The sequence below is a fragment of the Eutrigla gurnardus genome (assembly GCF_963514095.1).
Source record: "Eutrigla gurnardus genome assembly, chromosome: 19".
In the NCBI taxonomy this organism is placed as follows: domain Eukaryota; kingdom Metazoa; phylum Chordata; class Actinopteri; order Perciformes; family Triglidae; genus Eutrigla; species Eutrigla gurnardus.
In genome coordinates, this window is record NC_139930.1 from 18145814 (window position 1) to 18167917 (window position 22104).

At 44.6% G+C, this 22104-nt stretch overlaps 1 protein-coding gene across 7 annotated transcripts in view; it reads left to right on the top strand.

The window, feature by feature from the left end:
• Window positions 1-18062, top strand: part of arhgef28a (Rho guanine nucleotide exchange factor (GEF) 28a) — a 36595-nt gene extending 18533 nt beyond the window's left edge. For 3 of the 7 annotated variants that reach the window (XM_084034765.1, XM_084034766.1, XM_084034767.1), the window contains exons 14-36: window positions 37-123; window positions 1195-1237; window positions 1945-2049; window positions 3553-3676; window positions 4220-4355; window positions 4427-4482; window positions 4579-4639; window positions 4715-4823; window positions 4909-4994; window positions 5295-5435; window positions 5516-5766; window positions 5835-5960; window positions 6047-6164; window positions 6676-6930; window positions 7592-7668; window positions 7781-7959; window positions 8265-8356; window positions 8437-8622; window positions 9212-9447; window positions 10072-10119; window positions 10665-11189; window positions 12713-12989; window positions 16761-18062. In XM_084034765.1, coding sequence (XP_083890891.1) covers window positions 37-123; window positions 1195-1237; window positions 1945-2049; window positions 3553-3676; window positions 4220-4355; window positions 4427-4482; window positions 4579-4639; window positions 4715-4823; window positions 4909-4994; window positions 5295-5435; window positions 5516-5766; window positions 5835-5960; window positions 6047-6164; window positions 6676-6930; window positions 7592-7668; window positions 7781-7959; window positions 8265-8356; window positions 8437-8622; window positions 9212-9447; window positions 10072-10119; window positions 10665-11189; window positions 12713-12989; window positions 16761-16933 — 3491 coding nt within the window. In that variant the 3' untranslated portion in view covers window positions 16934-18062. The remainder of the gene's footprint in view (window positions 1-36; window positions 124-1194; window positions 1238-1944; window positions 2050-3552; window positions 3677-4219; window positions 4356-4426; window positions 4483-4578; window positions 4640-4714; window positions 4824-4908; window positions 4995-5294; window positions 5436-5515; window positions 5767-5834; window positions 5961-6046; window positions 6165-6675; window positions 6931-7591; window positions 7669-7780; window positions 7960-8264; window positions 8357-8436; window positions 8623-9211; window positions 9448-10071; window positions 10120-10664; window positions 11190-12712; window positions 12990-16760) is intronic. The other 4 variants (XM_084034768.1, XM_084034769.1, XM_084034770.1 and 1 more) reach the window with 3 other exon arrangements.
• The last annotated feature ends 4042 nt before the right edge of the window (window positions 18063-22104 follow it).

A 22104-nucleotide genomic window follows, 5' to 3' on the forward strand; every position in this document is an offset into this window, starting at 1 on the left:
GGTTTCTGTAGCTGATGTTTCCACTGTGCCCTGTAGATGGCGTTCTCCACAGTGTCAGCCACAGCCGATACCTCCTTCAGGCCCTCTCTCTGTCTAAATCTCTGTCTCTTCTCCACCCTGGTAGTAAGTACCGGACGCCTGCAGCGTAGCCAGCATGTCGGTGTCGGTGCTTGTGTGTGTGTGTGTGTGTGTGTGTGTGGGAGTCAAGGTTATTGCCGTAAACTGATTCAACTGCTGAAAAACACAGCATTTCCTTCTCGGCTCGACAGATTTCTAGCATGTTTTGAGCTCATGGTTTATGTTTTCGCTCTTGTATTATCTGAATGCAGGCAGCCGTTTTTCACAATAAAAGCCCTGATAAACCCGCTGTGTGGATATGCTGCCTCACAGCACCGGCAGACAGATTAAATCAGCGACTAGTTGGTGAACAAAATGGAGGATTTAAAAGCTAAAACGCCAGATATTCTCATAAAGGGTTGGTGGAGACCAAAACGGAGCTAAAATGAGAGGGAATATCACAGAAACATGACTCAGAGGAATGTTAATGCTGCTTTGTTGAAATACAACTTTAATAATAATATAGTGCCTGTGACCTGAAATAAAAATTACACCAACAAGTCTCATCCTGTGTGTGGAGAGAGAGAGAGAGAGAGAGCTGCTAGTTGCTATCCACATTTAAGGGGCATTTATCCATAACAACAGTAGTTATGTTTCCTGCTCGGCACAAATTAAATGTCATGAATCAGCGTTGAAAATCTGTGAATATTCTTTTTTCTCACGCTCAAGTAGGAAGTGCGAGTAAAAAAAAAAATTTTTTAAAAAGTTTTAATTTGAAAGTGGAATTATAGAATAATGGAAGTGAAAGGTCGATCTGAATCACGGTGCTGTAATGACCTTGGCGTGTGTGCACGTGTGCTGCTTGGCTTCCCTCATGGCTGATTGTGATCTGAGCGGCGGTGGAAATCACTTCTGCAGAAACAAAGTGAAAAGATATCTTTGATTGCTTGGATTGATGCTTAAATAAGACACGGCTCCTCCCGGCATGTGAAAGAAAAAACCTGACCGACCTGCTTTTTTTTTTATCAAATATTTACTCTGCAACAGAATGAAGCTAATCTCATCTATCTGTAGACCAAGATGTGCATTTCCTGTTTATTAAAAAGAAAAACAGCTTCTCATTGTTTGTGTTCACAGAGCAAAGAGCCTCCAGCATATCAGAGCAGTCCCATGAAAAAAGGTATTTATGCTTTTTTTAATGTCAACTTATGTCATGTTTGTATTTCTCTAACATGACTCAGCATTCACTCAATTAAAATGACATGCGTCGTGTGTCACAAACAAATATGTCATCCCCCGAGCGCCGACGTATGTGGGTAACCATGACGACCAGGTTGCTGGGCGACGGCGGGGGGTATTCTGTGATGTTTTTTTTCCCATCCAGCTCTTTTGTGCTGGTGGAGCTGGTTTGAAGTGCGTTACAGGTGTTGTTGATCCGAGGTGGAGTGACGTACGGATAGCAGCGTGACCCCGACTCCTACTTTTATTTATTTTATAATGCATAATGGGCTTTTTTCCATCCATAACGAACAGTGTCATCTTGCACCGGATGTGACCAGCTGAGTCGTGCGTGCTGTGTTTTCAAATGCACGGGCAGATTATGGTTTATTATGTGGAAAATGGACTGATTAAAAAGAGGACTTCCTTCACTCTTCCTTTTCCACTTTATTTTTTGTTTTTTTTACTGATGCCAACTGATATTTCCTCTGCAGCTCCGTGTATTCAATTCCCTAATTGCCACACTCCAGTAGCTCCCCCTGGTGGAAGATATCAGACGTAATCAGGAGTGTAAAAAGTTGCCCAATTATTGAAATGAACGATGAGATTTGCATCTTTTAGTTCGGCGTGTCTCCTCCGTATTAAACCCTCCGTGTGTGTTGTTTTCAGGGAGATTAGGTTTCGTAAGCGTGCCCAGTCTGCCGACGATGACGAGGGCGGCATGGAGCTGGCCGAGTCACTCCAGCATCTCACCCTGTCTGAGTTCCTCAAAGAGTATGTGTGTGTGTGGGGGGGGGGTCCTTTAACCGTCCAACTAACCCTGAAAACAGATTGCATGTACACACCGGCTGACAACGAACCAACAACCTCCTCGTTTCTCCTCCTCTCCTTCTTTATCTCCTCTCCTTGTTGTTCATCTCCTCTCCTTCTTTATCTCCTCTCCTTGTTTCATCTCCTCTCCTTCTTTATCTCCTCTCCTTCTTTATCTCCTCTCCTTGTTGTTCATCTCCTCTCCTTCTTTATCTCCTCTCCTTGTTTCATCTCCTCTCCTTCTTTATCTCCTCTCCTTGTTTCATCTCCTCTCCTTGTTGTTCATCTCCTCTCCTTCTTTATCTCCTCTCCTTGTTTCATCTCCTCTCCTTCTTTATCTCCTCTCCTTGTTTCATCTCCTCTCCTTCTTTATCTCCTCTCCTTCTTTATCTCCTCTCCTTGTTGTTCATCTCCTCTCCTTCTTTATCTCCTCTCCTTGTTTCATCTCCTCTCCTTCTTTATCTCCTCTCCTTGTTTCATCTCCTCTCCTTGTTGTTCATCTCCTCTCCTTCTTTATCTCCTCTCCTTGTTTCATCTCCTCTCCTTCTTTATCTCCTCTCCTTGTTTCATCTCCTCTCCTTCTTTATCTCCTCTCCTTGTTTCATCTCCTCTCCTTGTTGTTCATCTCCTCTCCTTGTTGTTCATCTCCTCTCCTTGTTTCATCTCCTCTCCTTCTTTATCTCCTCTCCTTGTTTCATCTCCTCTCCTTCTTTATCTCCTCTCCTTCTTTATCTCCGCTCCTTGTTGTTCATCTCCTCTCCTTCTTTATCTCCTCTCCTTGTTGTTCATCTCCTCTCCTTTATCTCCTCTCCTTGTTGTTCATCTCCTCTCCTTCTCTATCTCCTCTCCTTGTTGTTCATCTCCTCTCCTTCTTTATCTCCTCTCCTTGTTGTTCATCTCCTCTCCTTGTTTCCTCTCCTCTCCTTGTTTCCTCTCCTCTCCTTGTTTCCTCTCCTCTCCTTCTTTATCTCCTCTCCTCTCTTCTAACAGCAGAACAATAATTATATTGTTTTTTGTCTTTTAACAAAATGCACCAGAAGGCTGTCGTCGTTGTCTTGCATGGATCCAACCTCTTAACAACTCCACTATTTTATATTTTACCTTCACAGCACAGAGTTGCAGAAAAACTAGGGATTTTTTTGTGATCCAGATTTTATTTTCATCTGCTGTCTCTAACATTTATTGTTTGTGAAACTTTGAAACGACACAATGTGTAATATCTCAGTAAAATCCTGTTGTTCTTGTCGTTTCATGGCAGGTTTGAATCACAGTTAAATGTGTTGTATGCATGTCCACTATATAACAATACGCTGTGACTCTGGCTGCATCCACACTAACACGCTCGCTTGCTTCTGTCGTCCCGTAGACTCGGAGAGGAGACGGCCGGGACTTTACCAACTAACGCCTGCAAAGCGATCAATGAATTCACAATTAATTAATCATTAATCTGTCATTTTCTCCCGTCAGGATCGAAGAGGAGGAGTCGGATAAATACAACATCCCCACCAAGGTGGAGTCAGAGAAGTACAAAGTCATCCGCACCTTCAGCTTTCTGAAAAGCCGGATGTCCAGCACACGCAACAAGACCAAGGTAGACTCATAATAATAAATGCATCATATCATAATAAACACTTACATGCTTCACTATACTCAGCCTCGTTCTAAGAGCTTAAAAATCTAATTCTATGTGTTCTCTATCGCTGCTCATGAGTTATTCTGATATAGATACTTTATAAAGGCCAGGATCCCCGGTCTAGACTCAGGTATGCGACTCTCCGGGAGACGCTTTCAGGAAGCGTTTCTGGGAATAACTCGAGGTCAGAGTCCCAGACCAAACATGGTGTCCAGCGTCTTTCCTTTTAATGATTAATCCGCTGTTGTTGAGTCAGCAGCCTGGAAGCCCTTCCCAACATGCATCTGTCGTCCAATGCAACGCTCCATTTCCTCCTCGTCGGCGACGGCGGTTTCTTTCTTTTACGGTTTGGTTAAAAAAAAAAGAAAAGAAAGAGGCGGGCGGTCCTTCCCAGGCGTCCATGTGGGGGATTACTCAGAAACAGAAACTCAGCGGGTTCATATATGAATTAGAAGCCTGCTCCTGTTGTTTACGCTCATGTCTCCGTCGTGGTTGTCCAAGGGGAAGGGGAAGGAGCGAGAGGCCAAGGACAGGCAGCCGAACGGCCACCGCTTCAATGCCGGCTCCTGCCTGGGACCCACCGTGTGCGTGGTCTGTGACAAACCGGCGTCTGGGAAGGACCTGCTGCATTGCTCCAGTAAATAATCACCTAATTCCAACGTTTTTATTCTCTAAAACATAAAGTTTAAACATATCTTTCCCCCCCAGGTTGCACTGCTATCGTCCATAAGGGCTGTAAGGAATCGGCGCCCCCGTGTTTGAAGGTCAGCATCGCCCTGAATGATTACGCGACATGGTTTGAACTCCTTGTGTCGAGTGTTTACACGCTGCAACCAGCCTCTCTCATTTGTATTACTTAGAAACTTCAGGATAAGTATGCGGTTACCATGGTGAAGAACAGGACAGCATCCCTCCCACAGAGTGAGTTCACAACCGGCGTCCTCCACGACGTTAGTCCCGTGTGTGGTTTCATTTATTTGGTGTTGTTTTATTCAGATTTCACGGTGAGGGACAGTCCTCCTCAGGGTGTCGTCCCCACGTCTACCTCTCTCCCCGCCGTGAAGGACACCGGGACGCCGCCGTGTCTGCTCTCCAGCAGCGACAGGTCATTAAAGCTCTCAGACTTTAGGACGATGATGTGGTGATGTTGGTAAAACACGTGTTGGGTTATATTCCTGTCTGTTTCACAGTCGTCTCAGTGAGAGTTCAGAGACGGAGTCTGAGCTCCTGCCGACCCCGGCGTCCTCCACCTCCACGGACTCGTCCTTCGGAGAAGGTACGAGGAGATCTCTTGGTTTCAGTGTTTCCATGAAAGGAGATTTCATTTAATTTAGCAGGGAATTTATGTCCTCATGCACCCAAATGTCGTTTTTATTTCCTAAAAGCGGCTGCATGAAATATTGTTTGTTTAAAAATATGTCCATTTTCACACAGATTATATTATATTGTATAAACAAAAATAAAAAAACATAATTGGCATTTGTAAACATCTTAAATGTCATATATATGATGAGCAGTATTGAGACATTCTGAAGAAGTGAAGTGAGATGGGTAATCTGGCATTCTCTCCCCATAGACTGCGTGGACGGGTGCGTCCTCGGCGACGTCTCGGCGGACGCCGTGGACTACGAGGCCGAGTCGTGGAGTCACACCGTGGAGCTCAAGTTCTGCTCCAAGCAGGACAAGCGAGCCGTGAAGCGGCAGGACGTCATCTACGGTGAGCAGCCCCGCCCCTCACTTCCTGTCATCACGTTCATCCCCGTGCGGCGTGCTGAGTGTCTCCGTGCTCATCCTCAGAGCTGATGCAGACGGAGCTCCACCACCTGCAGACGCTGCACATCATGGCGGAGGTTTTCCGGCGGGGCATGAAGGAGGAGGTGCAGCTGGAGCCCGAGGCGCTGGAGCGGGTCTTCCCCTGTCTGGACCAGCTGCTGCTCTTCCACCACGCCTTCTTCGCCGCCATGAAGGAGCGGCGGCACAGCTCGGCCCGGCCGCAGGGACGCGGCAACTACCTCATCCAGCGGATCGGAGACGTGCTGCTCCAACAGGTGAGCGGCTCGTCTGCCGGGGACTACTTTTTCTCTCGGGGAGGGTGAATCACTTTGTTTTTCTGCAGTTTTCAGACGAGAACAGCGAGAAGATGAGGCAGGTGTACGGAGAGTTCTGCAGTCATCATAATGAAGCGGTCAGCTTCTTCAAAGAGCTGCAGCAGCACAACAAGAGGTTTCAGAGCTTCATCAAGGTACGTCATCGTCACAGAGCAGCTTCTTTTTATTTTTACAGATATATTCGCTTCTGATCAGACGCTCTTCATTTTAACTTTTCAAGCAACAAGGGAACAATTCTCTGGTGAGACGGAGGGAGATCCCAGAATGCATCTTGCTGGTAACCCAAAGGATTACAAAGTACCCGGTGCTGCTGGAGAGGATCCTACAATACACTCAAGGTCAGTCCTCTACTGCCCCCTGCTGGCTGTGTGGTCATGTGGTCGAAAACAATGTTCCAGTTTAACCCGAAGGTGCATAAGTGGGTTGAAAAATAATTTCAGATTCCAGGTATTCCTTTAAAAAACACATTTACAATTTTAATTTTGCCCTTTTTAAATTTTAAGAAATTATAGTTTTTGTATGACTACTACAGGCTTCCATACTTATGCATTATGTAGTATTAGAATCAATGTGTTTTTGTCATTTTTGTTAAGAATATTGGAGTTATTTTTATTTTTCACTTTTTAACATTTGGAACATATTCAAACATTTTGTACAATTATAATTAAAAACTAAGAAAATTGATTGCACAGAACAAAGCAATAGAAAAACATTACTTTTTTTTGGCACAAAAATACATTGATTCTAATACGGGTCATTTATGGAAGATTCCAGTCACTCCTAAGGGTTAAGAATATACACCAGATATCTCCCTCCATCCTCATGCTTGTCAACCTTCCTGTCCTTCAGAGGAGACGGAGGAGCACGCCGACCTCTCCAGAGCCCTGGCTCAGATCCGGGACGTGATAACGGCGGTGGACCTGAGCGTCAGCGAGTACGAGCGGCATCAGAGGCTGCAGGGAGTGTGGAACCGCATGGAGAACCGCAGCGCCGCCAAGCTGAAGAACGGCCTCACGTTCCGCAAGCAGGACATGATGGGGCCGGGCCAGACGCTGAAGTACCAGGGCCCGCTGCTGTGGAAGACCGCCACCGGCCGGCTCAAAGGTGCTTTTCCTTTAACATGTGCATCTATTTAATTATCTTTTAAGTTCCTGTCTATCAAAGAGGGAGTTAAAACAATGGTGGTTGATCATGTGACCCACTAATGTAGAAATAGGATCTCCGTGTCTGTGGCGACATTCCCGCCAGAAATTCAAAATGAGTTTTAGCTTTTTACGTCAGTCAGCAGCGGTTGGTCTGCAGGTGGAGCTACTCACAGAAGTATGCTGCGTTCAATGTAATCTGAAATCAGTAACTTCCATCTGCTGAGTCAGGCTCCCTCTAGTCTAAAGTGTTTTTACATGTCATTCCTGCTGACTCACAATGGAGGATCAGCAGGCAGAGAAAGAAGAAACGTCCAGTCCAAGAAAAAGAAACAACAAACTAATGGAAGTGAAGAAGGAAAGTCATCAAGAAGCAAAGTGACGCCAACGAGGGGAAACCACGGACCTCCTTTCAGTGTGGAGCATTTGAAGGCATCACGCAGATGATAGACGGTCCACACTGTTGGGTGAGGGAGATGAGTCCCAGAGGCTCGCCTGCAGTTCCATCTACCGCCAGAGAGGCCGCTAGAAGCATCTCAACTCTCACGGACTGCCACTTAAATAGGATGTAATGTGGGGTAAATGAACAGGCTGGTGATATCTTTTATTCTTTCCCTTCATAGACATCCTGGCGCTCCTCCTAACCGACACGCTCATCTTCCTGCAGGAAAAAGACCAGAAGTATTCATTCGCCGCGGTGGTACGCACACACACACGTCCTGTCGCAATAATCAGCCGTTTACACACTATTACCTGTTTGATATCACGGGCCATTATCCCATCACGTGAAAAAGAAACGACTCTCCCTCCAGGACCAGAAGCCTCCGGTGATCCCGCTGCAGAAGTTGATCGTGCGAGAAGTGGCGAACGAAGAGCGAGGGATGTTCCTGATCAGCGCGTCGGCCGCCGGGCCGGAGATGTACGAAGTGCACACGTCGTCCAAAGAGGAGCGAAACACCTGGATGAGGCTCGTTAGAGAGGCTGTGGAGAGGTCTGGGTCTGGTCTTTATATGTGTGTGTGTGTGTGTAAGGACGATATGGAGATGCATAAATGGGCCGATACAAAAGCTGCTAAACTGCACGGACTGAATACTTTTTGTTCTTTTGTACATATTTATATACGTTTATAACTCAAAAACAGGCCCTCAATTCATATTTGTATTGTTCTCAGTCTATATATATATTTTTTTTCTATGGTATTCTATTTTAAGGTCACTGTGTGAACTATGTTTCTACTGTCTGTATCTTGAATCTTGAGACTGAAGTCTAACCCTGACTTACTGTTTTGCTGCTCAGCTGTCCGGAGGAGGAGGAAGAATCCACGAGTGAATCTGAAGAGGAGAGGCGAGCCGCCGAGGCTCGTATCCAGAAGATCCACAAGTTACAAGGTCTTTATAAAACCTGTGGCATCATTTCTTTCATTGTTTTTATATTCTTGTTAACATTTCACACACACGTTGTGCATCAGAGAGTCTGCTGATCCAGGACCAGCGGATCTGCTCCAGCCTGGAGGAGAAGCTGCAGGTGTACGCCGGCCTCGCCGCCGTCAGCGGGAGGACGGACGCGGCGCTGCTGGAGCCGCGGCTGCTCGTCCAGCCGCAGTCGGAGGAGCCGCCGCAGGCCGGCGTGCTGCTGGCCGCCGCGCTGCACGAGGGTGAGGCGTTCAAAACACACCGAACACACAGAACTCCTCGTTTAGCATTCATTAGCATAAACCTTTAATACATGGGTGATATTACACTAAAATATGGTTTTAAGCTGATTTAAAATACTTATCAATATACAGTGTTTTTCAAAAATGTATTAACATATTTTATATTATTACAACTGTGTTTAACTGCGTTGTTATTTTCTGTCTGTTTAAACAACAGGAGGAATAAAGGTTGCGGACAAATAGATTAATAAACATTACAACTGCATTATAGTGAGTTATGTATCATTAATTAAATGTTTATGTCCGGCTTATGAATTCTAAACAGCAATAAGGAGTTAAGTTTGTTAGTTAGTAGGCGATGTCGGCCCATTTAATGAAGCAATGAGTCTAATTCTTCTTTTTTATTTTTATTTAGGTTTTATATGGCCAACATAACACGACTTATATTTATCTATATATGAATATAAATTTTTTCATTATCATTTTAAGAATCTCCAGAATGAAAAAAATCAAATGTTTCATTGTTTTGTCCCTTTTGTAGGATTCCGGGCTGCACACTTGTTTGACACTTGTTTTTCCTGTTTCCCAGCCGAGTACCTGAAGGCCACGCTGTCATCTCAGACCTGTTCTCCATCCAGTCCCAGCCCGGACTCCGACCCGGACTCTGCGTTTCCTGTCGGCCCCGCTGCCCTCACAGACCCCCCCTCGTACCCCGAGGCCTCGCCCGGAAACCCCGAGGCCTCGGAGGGGAGTTGGACCAACAACCTCGGGCTGCAGTCGCCGCCTCTCCCGCAGAAAACAGACACGGATGAGATCGACTTCAAGGTACGGCACAGTTTCTGTATGACCTTGTCTTAATAAAGATTTGATTTATTAGGCCGGTTTTTGAGTTAAATATTGATGCAGCGATATGATGTAATGTGTTTTCCCTCCCTCCAGCACGGCGGTTGTGATGTTGGAGGTATTTACAGAGGCATTATGGGTCATAATAGCCTCTCGCAGCCTGCATCTGAACCGAAGTGTGGCTGGAGATTGGCCACCCGTTGTTTTAATAATTCATCACATTCTATTAGAATTACATTTCAGGCTTAATGCGATGAATCATTGATAAGCACATAATAAAAAAGGAGGAGAAGGTATTGCACCATTAAAAATAGATATGGAGACTTATTCCAATTACCATTCCCACAGTTGTGCTAGCGGTTGTAGCTTTTTTTGTGACCTGTGAGGTAAATGACTCCGACAGAGAGAATAATTTGTATTATCCACTGCAGTGTTCGTTTTTTTTTTTTTTTTTTTTTTTACCTCAACAGCATTGTAGGACACCTCGCCGCCTCAAGGGGGCGCAAATATGTGATTTAGATTGTAAAGTGTAACACTTAGAAGATAAATACAGTGTGATCACATGTTCATCTGCATGTTATTTAGTGATTGTTTGTCCGTTAACAGGTGGCTCAGAGTGTCCAAAGCTTGACCCGGTTGCTCTACAGTCTGCAGGTGAGTGCATTCATCAGCACACCTGCTATTTTCTCACAGCCCTCATCCATATTATCATCCAATCAGCAAGCCATCAAACACCCTGTGCTCTTCTATGCGTGTAATATTTCTATATCATACGCTTTAATTTGCCGCGTACGCTCCGGTGAACACAGCCAACGCTGAGCTCAGCTGTCTGAAACCCACTGATCTTTTTTTTTTTTTTAATGCTGTGAGACACACACATGCACCGCCTTTAAGTATAAAATGTAAATTTGAAGCGAGAGGTCATCTGTATTTGCATGAGGTGATGTGTGTGTGTGTGCACCCTTGACTTTTGATTTTAATTATATTTTCATATTCAAAGTTCTGCACACCTTTGTATTATACCCCCGGAGGAGAAAAGTTCCAGTGGCAGTTGGGTCATTTCATCATGCAAAGAGATGCTGTTGCCCATCATGTCTGATCATTATTTCATTATTTTTACATTCAAATCTGCTTCTTGTGGTGAAACCGCTCGCGTATTGCATTTTCCTGAACTCTGGTTTCCCCTTGTCGTGTTCCAGGCCGCGGTGACCATCCAGGACAGCTGCTACGAGGTCCAGAGGCTCCTCCTCCAGGAGACCGGGCGCCCTTCCCCTCCCCGCGCCCCCCAACGCCCGCACCTCCCGAGCGTCCGGGGCAACACCCTGCAAGAGCAGGAGAAGCAGCGCAACCTGGAGAAGCGCAAGGAGGAGGTGGCGGCGGCTCAGCGGCTCCAGGACCAGCTGCGCCAGGAGAAGGAGCGCTGGGAGAGGGAGTGCCACGCCCGGGACGGCCAGCAGGGGGAGCAGGAGGGCAGGCTGCAGGAGAGGGAGAGGCACTGCCACCTGGAGACGGAGAGGCTGCGGCGTGAACGCGAAGAGCTGGATGAGCAGCTGGAGGAGTACCAGCAGAGCCTGGAGCGGCTCAGGGAGGGCCAGAGGAACGTGGAGAGGGAACGCCAGCGTCTGGAGAACCAGCAGACGCTGCTCCAGACCTGGAGGCACAGCCGGCAGAGGAGCCTGCCAGCCGTGATCCCCCACATGGTCATCCCTCTGGACGGGCAGCAGGTACCACAGCTTCCATCTATGGATTTTAGCTCGTTATGTGAGGCGTTTAAATCAAAGGAGCTCTCGACTCTGACCCGACGTGTGCAAGCACTTATGGAGTATTTCTCAGTGAAGTCATTCAGCTCTCAGCCTGAGTTACGCCTGTTGACTCATTTACACATTGCAGCTCAATCCCCCCCCCCTCCCCTACTTGATGTACGACCTGCGATAATGAGAGCAATTTCAGCGCCATTTGTCTTCCAGCAGCTCCACTCACCAATAAACATCTCAATGATTGATGATAATTAAACCATTGCAAATAAAAGCTCCGACAAAATAATTAAAACTGGAAGCCGCGCGGCCTCCGAGGAAGCCATCAATCGTGTCCGAAAGGACCTAAATGAATGCCCCCCCCCCCCCCCCCCCCAAAGCGTTGCCCTTTAGGTCTCAGTGTACCTCCGCTGAGATCCTGCAGCTCAGATCAGCAGGTGTGAGTGTTCAAAACCACGCTCACAGAGGGCACTCGTGTTTCAATGTTCCCTCTCTCTCTCCCTCATTCATTTACACACCACTGTTCTGAGGGGGGGGGGGTTATGTATTTCCATTAATTTATTTTGGTCGGCTGCTTTAACAGCAGTGGTGTGACAAAGAGGCGTGCAGAGACAGTGGAGGTCCTAATGTTCCCCCTGCTAATGTTTTTAGCCAGAGGCAGCGGTTCACAGGGTCAGACACGGATCGAATGACACACACACACACACACACACACACACACACACACACACACACACACACACACACACACACACACACACACACACACCAGCTCGGTTCTAATTAGCAGAGGAAAGGAGGCCATGGTGATGTGAAGATGGGTATTAGGAGAGCTGCAGCAGTGATACCTTTCACCATGAAGTAAAGGGTCAGTTCCACCAAATGACCATTTTCTTTCCACTTACTTGTAGTTATGTATTTTGCCTCGGCCCCAGGTGACCTTAACTTGCATTCTCTCTACTGGCCATTAGGTGGCGACTCCCCTTGAAGTCTATGAGAAAATGGTCCTACTTCTCTCTTGATGTATTATTCAGAAAACGCAAATCTCTACTTACTCAAGTCTTCTTCAATCCAGCATGATGTTCATTTAGTGAATCGGGATCCCATTTAGAGCTCAAAGTAGTATAAAAATTGCAAGCAACCACTTTCTCAGTACCCATAAAAATCTTCAAACACTGTATATTATCGAGACTTTGTCATTTTTCTATGCTATGAGCAAAAAAAGTGAAATTATATTCCATTCCTGAAGTTGAAATCTCGGACAGATATCGTAAAACCTGGAGTACCCACCTAGCTATCATACCAGATACCAGTAGAGGTACGTTTTTAGAGAAAGCCATCTAGAAGTCTCTTGACGGAGCCTTTACATGTTAAATTATAAAAGTATTTCATGCTCCCTCATGTTAATGCATCAGTGCATTTCAAATGTGTGTTGTTGCATGGTTCCAAACTATCCAATCAATGAACGTCTGACGTGACATTTGCCCCCCCAGGACTCGAGTCAGTCCCGAGACCTCGCCGGCAACGGCTCCGTGTTCGTGAACGAGGCTGCGTTCGCCGGCACCAGCGTCAACAACCGCCACATCCACCACAAAAGAAACGACCCCAGCGCGCACAACTGTCTCAACACCCTGCTGGCGAGGTCCAACAGCAGGCAGACCCCCGTAGCCAAGCCCCCCCACGGTCCACACTCCCAGGGCTGGGTGACGGGCGGGACGGGGAGCCTCTACAGCCCTGCAGGACGGCTGGGGCTGCAGCAAACGCCCAGTGGTAAGAAGTGCTAATGTTTTATTATCGGGTATAAAAGGAGTTTAAAGCAATTTACTGAATGGCCACTAGGGGGCTCATGTGGACTTATGCTTTCTTTTCGTAAGATATGGATGTTATATCATTGTTGTGATATAAAACTCTGGACAGTTTGGTGTATGTATACGCTGACGATTTGGTATGGTTCTTGCTTTCTGGAGTGTGAGAAACAGCCATGAAAGATACGTTATTTAAAATTCCACACATTTTGCGCGATACTACAGGTCAATAGGGTAAGAAAATAATTGCTATGACCATGAAACTTCCCCAGTTGACATTTTTTTTATGTTTAAATATGCAAATGAGGCACTTTCCCATCCCATTTTGGTGAATGTATGAGAGGCAAATAAGATAAAATAAACAATATATATATATATTGCCCAAAAACTACAGACGAAAGGATGTGCTGACCTTTTTGAGCATATTCATTTCCATATTAAAAAAAGATCCCATCTGTGAAGGGGACGCATAGTTGAGTTAGAAAAATCCACTAATGAACACATCAAGTAGCTCAATGACTGATTGAGATCACCGGTTATGTTTAATATCCTGCCTCTTACTCCGTTATCATCCCGTCTCCGCCGCTCGACACACGAAAACGAGGAATCTGCTTCCTGTGAGAAAGTAAACAAACCCTCCGCCTGCACCGCTTTCCCCCCGCGGATGAGAGAGCTCCATGTACACTCTCTCTCTCTGCTCTCAAGGCTTTATCCCTGGTGAGGCCTCGTCCGTCCTTCCTCTTAAGTTAATCAGTGTCTCCTGACAAAGAAGCCCCCCTCCCTCCCCCGATACCTCCACCTGCCCCGGCAGTGAGCCGGTGCCCCCCCCCCCCCTCCTCCCTCCACCTGCCACAGGAAAAAAGAAAATCAATGGTTCCTCTATCTATGGACGGGCAGCGGGGCAGACAACAGCATGTGAATCACAGTTCACAGGCGATGGCGGACTGATTGGGACATCGATCTCAAAAAAAAAAATCTTTACAAAACTCATTACAGCGTGACTTGTCATCGCATCGGGCGGGAGGGGGAGGAGGGGGGGGGGTGGAGGATGCAAACGTGGATTAATCTGCGTTTCAGTCGCTACATTCACACACTCCTCATCCATTCATGCACTCATTTGAATAGGTTACATGTGTCCTCCGCCTCCCCTTTCACAACAGACAGGGTCAGAGTTTCTGCCATTGTTTACCACAATCTCTTCCTCATTGATCAGCTTATTAACCTTTCCCTCGTTATTGAGCACACACACACACACACACACGCAGTGAAACCTGAGTCACTTGTTAACAAGCCCCGGGGTGAATACTTGGCTCGCAATCTACAATGCAGGGTGCGTTCCGGTTGACATCTACCCACAATGCATTCCTCAGTGGATCCCACGAGGGCTTTGTGATGAAACAGACACTGAACGACATTCACACGTTAGATTTATACCCTTATGAGGAGACATTTAGGTGTTTCCTATGCATTCTCAGGTTTTTAAGACCTCCTCGTGCACCATCACGTGCTCCGTGTGGACGAAGCTGGTATCACACGCTAATTCCGCATTGTTCCGTCTGTCGCGTGGATCAAAACACGATCTCACATCTGTCGCCATGTGAAGATTTCTTTTTTTTAATTCTCATGCACACCCTTTTTTTTCATTCAGCGTGAGATTTTCATAATTTGTTCCCTGCACAATGTAATCTGGGGGAACCAGTCGGGTGGAATTCTCTGAGGTGACGCGTCGGTGTGATGAGTCGCGTCAGGTTTTTTGTGTTGTTGCTCACCTTGTCGTGTGAATATTTAGTGCAGAAGAAAGGAGCCGAAACCGGTGCTCTGTGATCTGTGTCACAAAGCGTCAGGGTGTAATGGTTAAATCATACTGAATGAATGTGTGTGTGTGTGTGTATATATTTTATGACAGATTGCAAGGATTTTTATGATAACCATAATATCATCACGAGTGACTTGAAAAGCTGTCTCGATCGCAACATGGTGGAGAAGTGACAAATACAACCTGATTTAAAAAATACAAAAAAAGTCTATATATGTGTGTGATATTTATATATATGTGTTGATACCAGACCTGCTCTGTAGTGCCGTCAAGAAGGCCTTAAAGCAACTTCACAGCAGTATTTGATGATATTAACCCACTTTTTTAGGTTATTCTAACAACCCGAGCCAACTGGTTTCTGTTTGCCACTTAGGCTTCCATCCCAAACAATTAGACTTTTTGTTGCTTTCTTTAAACGGCACACTCTCGCTGTCTCCGGTGCAACACATTAATTATGCCTAAGTGGTATTACTTCATGGCCGAAGACAGAGATTGAGTGTTTTTGTCATCTGGCTGCACACTGATGTCTCATCTATCAGAGGCTGAGGCCTATATGGTGGCTAACAGAGACACTCTACCAGACTGTTCTATAATTAATCAAACAGAGACACACTTCCCTGCTGGGGGGGCGACACAATAAGGCAATTTATAGTTCACGCCATCTGTTACCATGACAGCACACCTGCCCTAATGCTCGATGGCACACGGCTGTGGGAGCAGTCTCAATGTCACCCATTCACGACTCCTTTTTTGGGAGATCTGGAGGAGAATGTTTGGGGTGTCTGTAACACAGCGGTAGAGCGGGGGTCGTCCTTTCCACCACAAGGTCGCCAGTTTGATCCCCGACTCCTTCTGTCCACGTCAGAGCGTCCTACGGAAGCCCCACAGCTCCTATATGCCCGAGTGAAAAGGTCAAATTTCACCTGTGTGTTTATGACGATTGTACGACGGCGTATTATTAACAAAATAAATAAAAAAGTGGCAGAGAGAGGTGGGCAATATTGAGAAAAAAAAGTGGCAAATTTGCGAGTTTATAAAGTCGCAAATTATCAACTTTATTAAGATGCTAACAACCAGAATTTATTCCTAGCTAACGCCCCATGAATGTACGCATTTATGTTTTCTTTAATTAATACATGACGACATGTGACAACGCCTCGTTAAGGTCCTTAGGGTGAGGATGCTGTTGATGCTTATTGTTGGTTTAAGTAAACAAGTTGCTTGACCGGATGTTTGCCGTTGCTGTGGCAACAAGTGATGATCCCCGTCTCCTTCTGTCCGCATGTCAGAGCGTCCTACGGAAGCCCCACTGCTCCTAAATGCAAAAAACAAATTTCACTTGATTGTAATAAAATAGTATTTATTTGTTAGTCGATTAATGCTATTGATCCTTGAAGGGAACTCAGCAGAAGCTGGGGGGGGGGGGGGGTAATGTGTTTTTCAAAAAGTCTGCCAAGTGGAGGGTTTTGAATCCTTGTTATCTGCATGAAAGCTGCTCTCACTCACGTATTTGTTCGCCCCTCCTCGTCTCCACTCCCCTCATCTCCTCGTCTCCTCTCGTTAGCTGTAAAGTGTGAGGAGGAGGAGGAGGGAGGGAGGGAGGTCGTCGAGAACCCACCATGACGACAGATTATGTTGACGGAGATAATGATAAAAGTGACACCGCGGAGAGCAGGCGGGGGAGTTAATTGATAGCTTGGAAATCTCTTCAAATCAGCCGGGGTTGATCTATATGCAGTTAGCGATTTGAGACGAGTGGGGACAAACAATTAGACTGAGCTCATTAAACAAGTGGAACATGTCCCCCGTCCTGGTGATTACGTATCAGTGGTTAGCGATGTGATTGATCTGGTCGCTGGACTATCAGTAGCAAGAGCTGCGTTTTCTTCTTATAATAGTGTTTTATTTTCTCCCTCTCAGATCTCAACAGTCCCAGCTACATCGCCGAGACCTGGTCGTCGACGGCGAGCGGCGCTGACCCGGTGAGTCCGCATCCAGGTGACCCTCAGCTGGACCTCAGCGAACTGCTTGCCTTGGAGACGGACAGCGGCGGGGAGGAGGAGGGCAGCGAGGAAACCATCGTGTACCTCTGAACGCTGATACATTTCAGACTCTTAAAAAAGTCAAGCAGGCACTCTCTTTAACTGTGTTTTTGTCATGCTTTTACAAATATATATAAAAATATTGTTGTTGTGTTTTTTTTGTAAGTGTAAAATTACTGGAAACAGATAAAGAGTCACTCTCACATGTGTCATGCACCTTAGCTCCAGGCACCCCTGGGTGTTCAATGTCTCATTTTTTTTTTTAACTGGGTCCCTGCGGCTACACCCCCCCTCCCTTTCTCAGATCCACACACATCTCGTCCCTTGAGCACTATATTTATTACATTTACCACAAAAAGCACATCTTCAATATAAGCAGAACATTAGGCCATGTCTCTCTAGCGGCTGATTGTGTGTTGCCACGGAGACGGGCTTTGTTTATGTCCTAGCTGAGGATAACGCAACAAAAAAAGGAAAATGTGTTAAACCATTTTTTCAACAATTCCCATCACAAATGTTTTTTTTTTTTCTTTTTAAAGCCGCTAAAGCAGCTCGAGGGATGCTAACGCCTTCAAACATTCATGATCCCCAGAGGATAAATACCATAAAGATTTCAGCGATTTCACGACTTTTCCTCTACTACATTTAACATCAGTGGTGTTTAAGGAAACGCTTTGATGCCACGAAAATTCAATGGCGTTGCTCTCAGGGTGACTTTTACTAATTTAGTCATTTGTTTTGCTATAATACTTCGGTTTATGACCAAAAATACCTGAAAAACAAATAAAATTCCCATCAACCTCAGCTTTGTGCTCATGAGCAAATGATGGCATGCTAACACAAAGTACAAAGTAAGATAGTGAACATTATGCATAAGTATGTTAGCATGCTGCTGTTAGCATTTAGCTCAAAACACTACTGTTCCCCAGCACAGCATCTGCTAGCTGCTAGCATGACTGCACACTCTTTTTCTGTCTTATACATAAGTATGTTAGCATGCTGCCGTTAGCATTTAGCTCAAAGCACCACCGTTAGCACAGCCTCTGCTAGCTGCTAGCATGACTGGACACTTTCTGGTTTATGCATAAGTAGGTTAGCATGCTGACGTTAGCATTTAGCTCAAAGCACCACCGTTCCTTAGCACAGCCTCTACTAGCTGCTAGTTTGACTGTAGACCCTCTTTCCTCTTTACCTCTTTACTTTACAATAAAAACATCTTTATATCTTCGTAAGTACAATAACAATAACACGGTTGTCATACTAAACTCTATTACACTTGAATATTCATGTCGTATATTCACATATTATCTCTCGTGGGCGTTTTAATGTGTAAACAGGTCGCTGTGCCAAATGTCCCCTGATGGGTTTTTTTTGTTGTTGTTGTTTTTACACTACAAAAGATGAATCGTTGTAATTGCTGTTGTAGTTTTTTTTAAATGGGACAATAAGGCAGTGGCAGTATTTCCATGCGATTTAAATACCTTGTATATACATGTTTGTGCTATTTATTACAGTACACAAGAGTGTTGCAGTTCTTTGTTGTATTGTGCATAGAAGTGTACAACAGGTGTGTGTTGTGTGTTCAGACCCGCAGCCTTATTGATAAAAATAAGACTTTTATTGAACTTGAAACGGTGCTTTGTTTTTCCTTTAGGCTATGAAACGCGTGGGGAACTTGGCTGAACGTGTCAACACAATAAAACATTTTTTTTTTTTAAAGCGAGGCGGTTTGAAGAGCAAATACAATTTTCCAGTATCACTTCGTTTTTTTTTTTTTTTTACAGCCCTCAGCCTGAATGCGTTAACAGATGTGTGAGCCAGGTGGAGGACCAGGTGCACAATGACAATCACTTCCTGTCTCACTGCACCTCCCAAAATGCAATTGCAGAAAAAACCCACATCGCCATTTAATGAATACGATATTGTTGTTTGTGGGTCATAACAAGTTTCTGAATACGGTTATAAAGAGTCCGTCTTATCCAAAAAACAACAGGGATGCTTCCCGGCTTCCCCTGACTGCAGTCATGTGTCTCTGATGCTCTTCCTTTCAGCCAGAAGAGCAGATGTCTGAGATCATCAGGTCTTCTCCCCAAATTATTATTTCATCGAGGCGCTGCTTACAAAACGCCCACTCCTCGACCTATTTTCTGAGCTCATTAGAATCCGCTTTATTAAACGTTTGAATGGAGATCCGGTGTAATTCCTGCTTTAATCGCCACATATTGAGTTTTAATAATTGAACTCAAATTTGATTACCTTATTCCTATTGAGATAATGTCTAATGATGGTGGCTAAGCTGCTCTAATGAATATGTGCCTCATCTGCATATCTTTCTCTTCTATTACAGCCCACCAACATGTCCTGACAACTGCTGTCTATTATTTTTTTATTGATTTTTGACAGTCTGTTTCTCTGAGATTTAAATAATCATACTGATTTCTCCAGTAATTCTGAAGAAACTATGAATCGATTCACATCCGTGAACTTCAAATTATGGAGAATCACTAAATCTCTGCAGGCTGTTTTCATACACTATGAGAATAGTGAGTATGTAATCCATGTAATTATAAACCAGGACAGGACTTTCACCCAGGATACAGCTGTTCGAGTCCAAAGTGAAATCAGAATTATAATTTTTTTTCTCTTTTCAGAAACAGAACCAAGTATTTGGCCCAAACTTAACGAAGCATTTCAAACGTTCGTATTTTTAACCCGAATCACGATCTTCTCCTAAAGCTAACCACGTGTTGCCTAAACGTGCATTATCATTCATCGCTCATGACAAATTACAAAATTACTTTTCATAATAAAGATGCTTTTTCTTCTTCTTCTTCTTCTTCGGGTCTTCTGGGTCTGCTTTGCTTTCATGGGTGAAAAAAATGGTGAAATGTGAAAGAAAGCACGTCTGCTCTAAATCTAACCTCGTCTAAATCGATGTTATTCTGTTTACCACTGCTCGAAGTTTGGGGCTATTTTTTTTTTAACCACACCAGAACTTCTGTTCCTCAAGGCAATATTCTATTTTTATTTTAGATTATCTCCTGTTTTAATTCATTTTATTTGGATTTTTATAGACTTGTATGAGCACTTTGTGTTGCTTTGCCCCCGTTCCTATTTCTGATTTTCACACTTAAGGACCCTCTAGGACCCTTCGCTTTTAGCGATGATTTTTATGAGTATTATCATATTGTTCCCGCTCTTAATGTGCCTCTGCTGTCTTTCTGGTTAGAGAGGAAGCCATATAAAGTTGGAGTCCTCTGTTTATTCCTATTTAAACACACCAGTAATGTAACTGTTAACCAGGTGCAATGATTTACATTATGCGTTACAGGTTAAATTAATTCATGCATAACATTTGTTTTATGCAAGTTATTCCTATAAATATAAATGCTTTGTCTTGTGTTATTGCACACATTTATGCTCCTGCACCGTCATGTCAATGCTGATCAGCCATCTGCGTATTTCCAGTTCAGCTGGATATCATTTCCTTATGATAAACACAAAAGGATTTTATTCATTTCCTGATAACTTTTTTTAAAAAAAGTCACTGATTAAGATCTTTTTCCGGGTTCGACATCAATATTCCTTTTCACCACACGTTGCAACCGAAACAGCGTTAAATACAGCTCTTTAGTGTTTCCCTCAATCCGTGTGCAGTCATTAGTCAGAAGTAGTTCCTTCCTCATTACCCCCCCCCCCCCCCCCCCCCAGTACTGTATGTGGCCTCGTCCGTCTCCCCCTAGTTGTTTTTTAATGACCCCTGTGGAAGGTTCCCAATAACGCCCAAGGAGAAAACCGATAAAGTGGAAACATATTATCGCTGAGTCATCTGCCAGGGTGAAACATGCGTCGCTAAAGCCTGCGGGTGGGGGGGGTTCGGGGGGTGGGGGGTAATGATTTCTGTAGGGGTGTAGAATAAACCTGCCTTCCCGGGCCTCCAAATATAAATAACGGCCATTAAAGCTTATCCCCGGTGAGGAATGCTTTTTATGAGAAAGCCAGAACAATATACAGCATATATACAGGTTATTAGATTCCTCTGGGGGTGAAATATAGTGACAGGCCAGATTCGATATATAAACAGGCTGTACACAAGCACCGGCGAGGGGACAGAATCTACGGCGAGTGTAACAACTTACTGTAAATTTGTTTGACTTTCAATACCTTTCTCTTTTTTTTTTCTCCATTAGTGTATTCGGTGGAACTAAATATGTCAGAGCACATTTAACAAGCCTTATATAACACACGCCTCTGCAGTGTTACTTTAGAAGTGAACTTTTTAAAGTGACACACACACACACACACCCCCCACTCCACTTGATTTTAATTGGTCTCACTCATCGTGCCCCCCTTTAAAAGTCACCTCATCTCCTGCAGCTGTGTCAAAGCCAAGTGCTGTTTACCCCAAATAAATGCTAATTACAGCACTCAGACATTAGACGGTGGTATGCAGGTCACACTGGAGATGAACAGAGATGAATAGCTGAAAGGAGCTACAAAGGAAGGGTTAAAAACAAACAAAAATCAGGATTTATTTACCTTGTAAAGGTCGACGCAAGCATTATATGTTTCCTTTCTGATATTTCCACATTACGGTTATAGTCGGGTATATCAGAGGTCAGAGTTATGGACTTGGATGTTGGTTTTATAAACTGGAAAATGTAGATTTCTTCCTTCCATGTGACGTGAACGCAGCATTAATGTGTTTGCCAACGTTATTATGGGCTTTCTTTGCAAATTTCTAGTAGTCTATATAAGTCTCCAAGGACATAAAATTTTATTGTGCAATGTGTGTGTTTTTTTTCCCCCCTCTTCCCACATTTATCCAAGACAACCACGGAAATCCGAGTAAACAACTTCATGCACAGTATATCTGCGTTTGCACCAGCCGACCTTAAAGGAGGGTTATGGGAATAATTAGATGAAAAATCAACAGAAATACTGACACGGCGCTTATCTGCCACATCTAAGCTGCTTCTTGAAGTTGGAGGTTGGAGGCGTCGCCACGGATGAAAGGTGATGAGACCAAACACACAGGCAGCTTCACTGTATGTATGTGTGTGTATATATATATATATATATATATATATATATATATATATATATATATATATATAACTTAACACTAATTCATCATCTAACCTAAATTAATGGTAATTATCTTGTTAACAGAAATACTGAATAAGCAATTTTTCGGCCACATCTGAGGTGCATCTCCATCA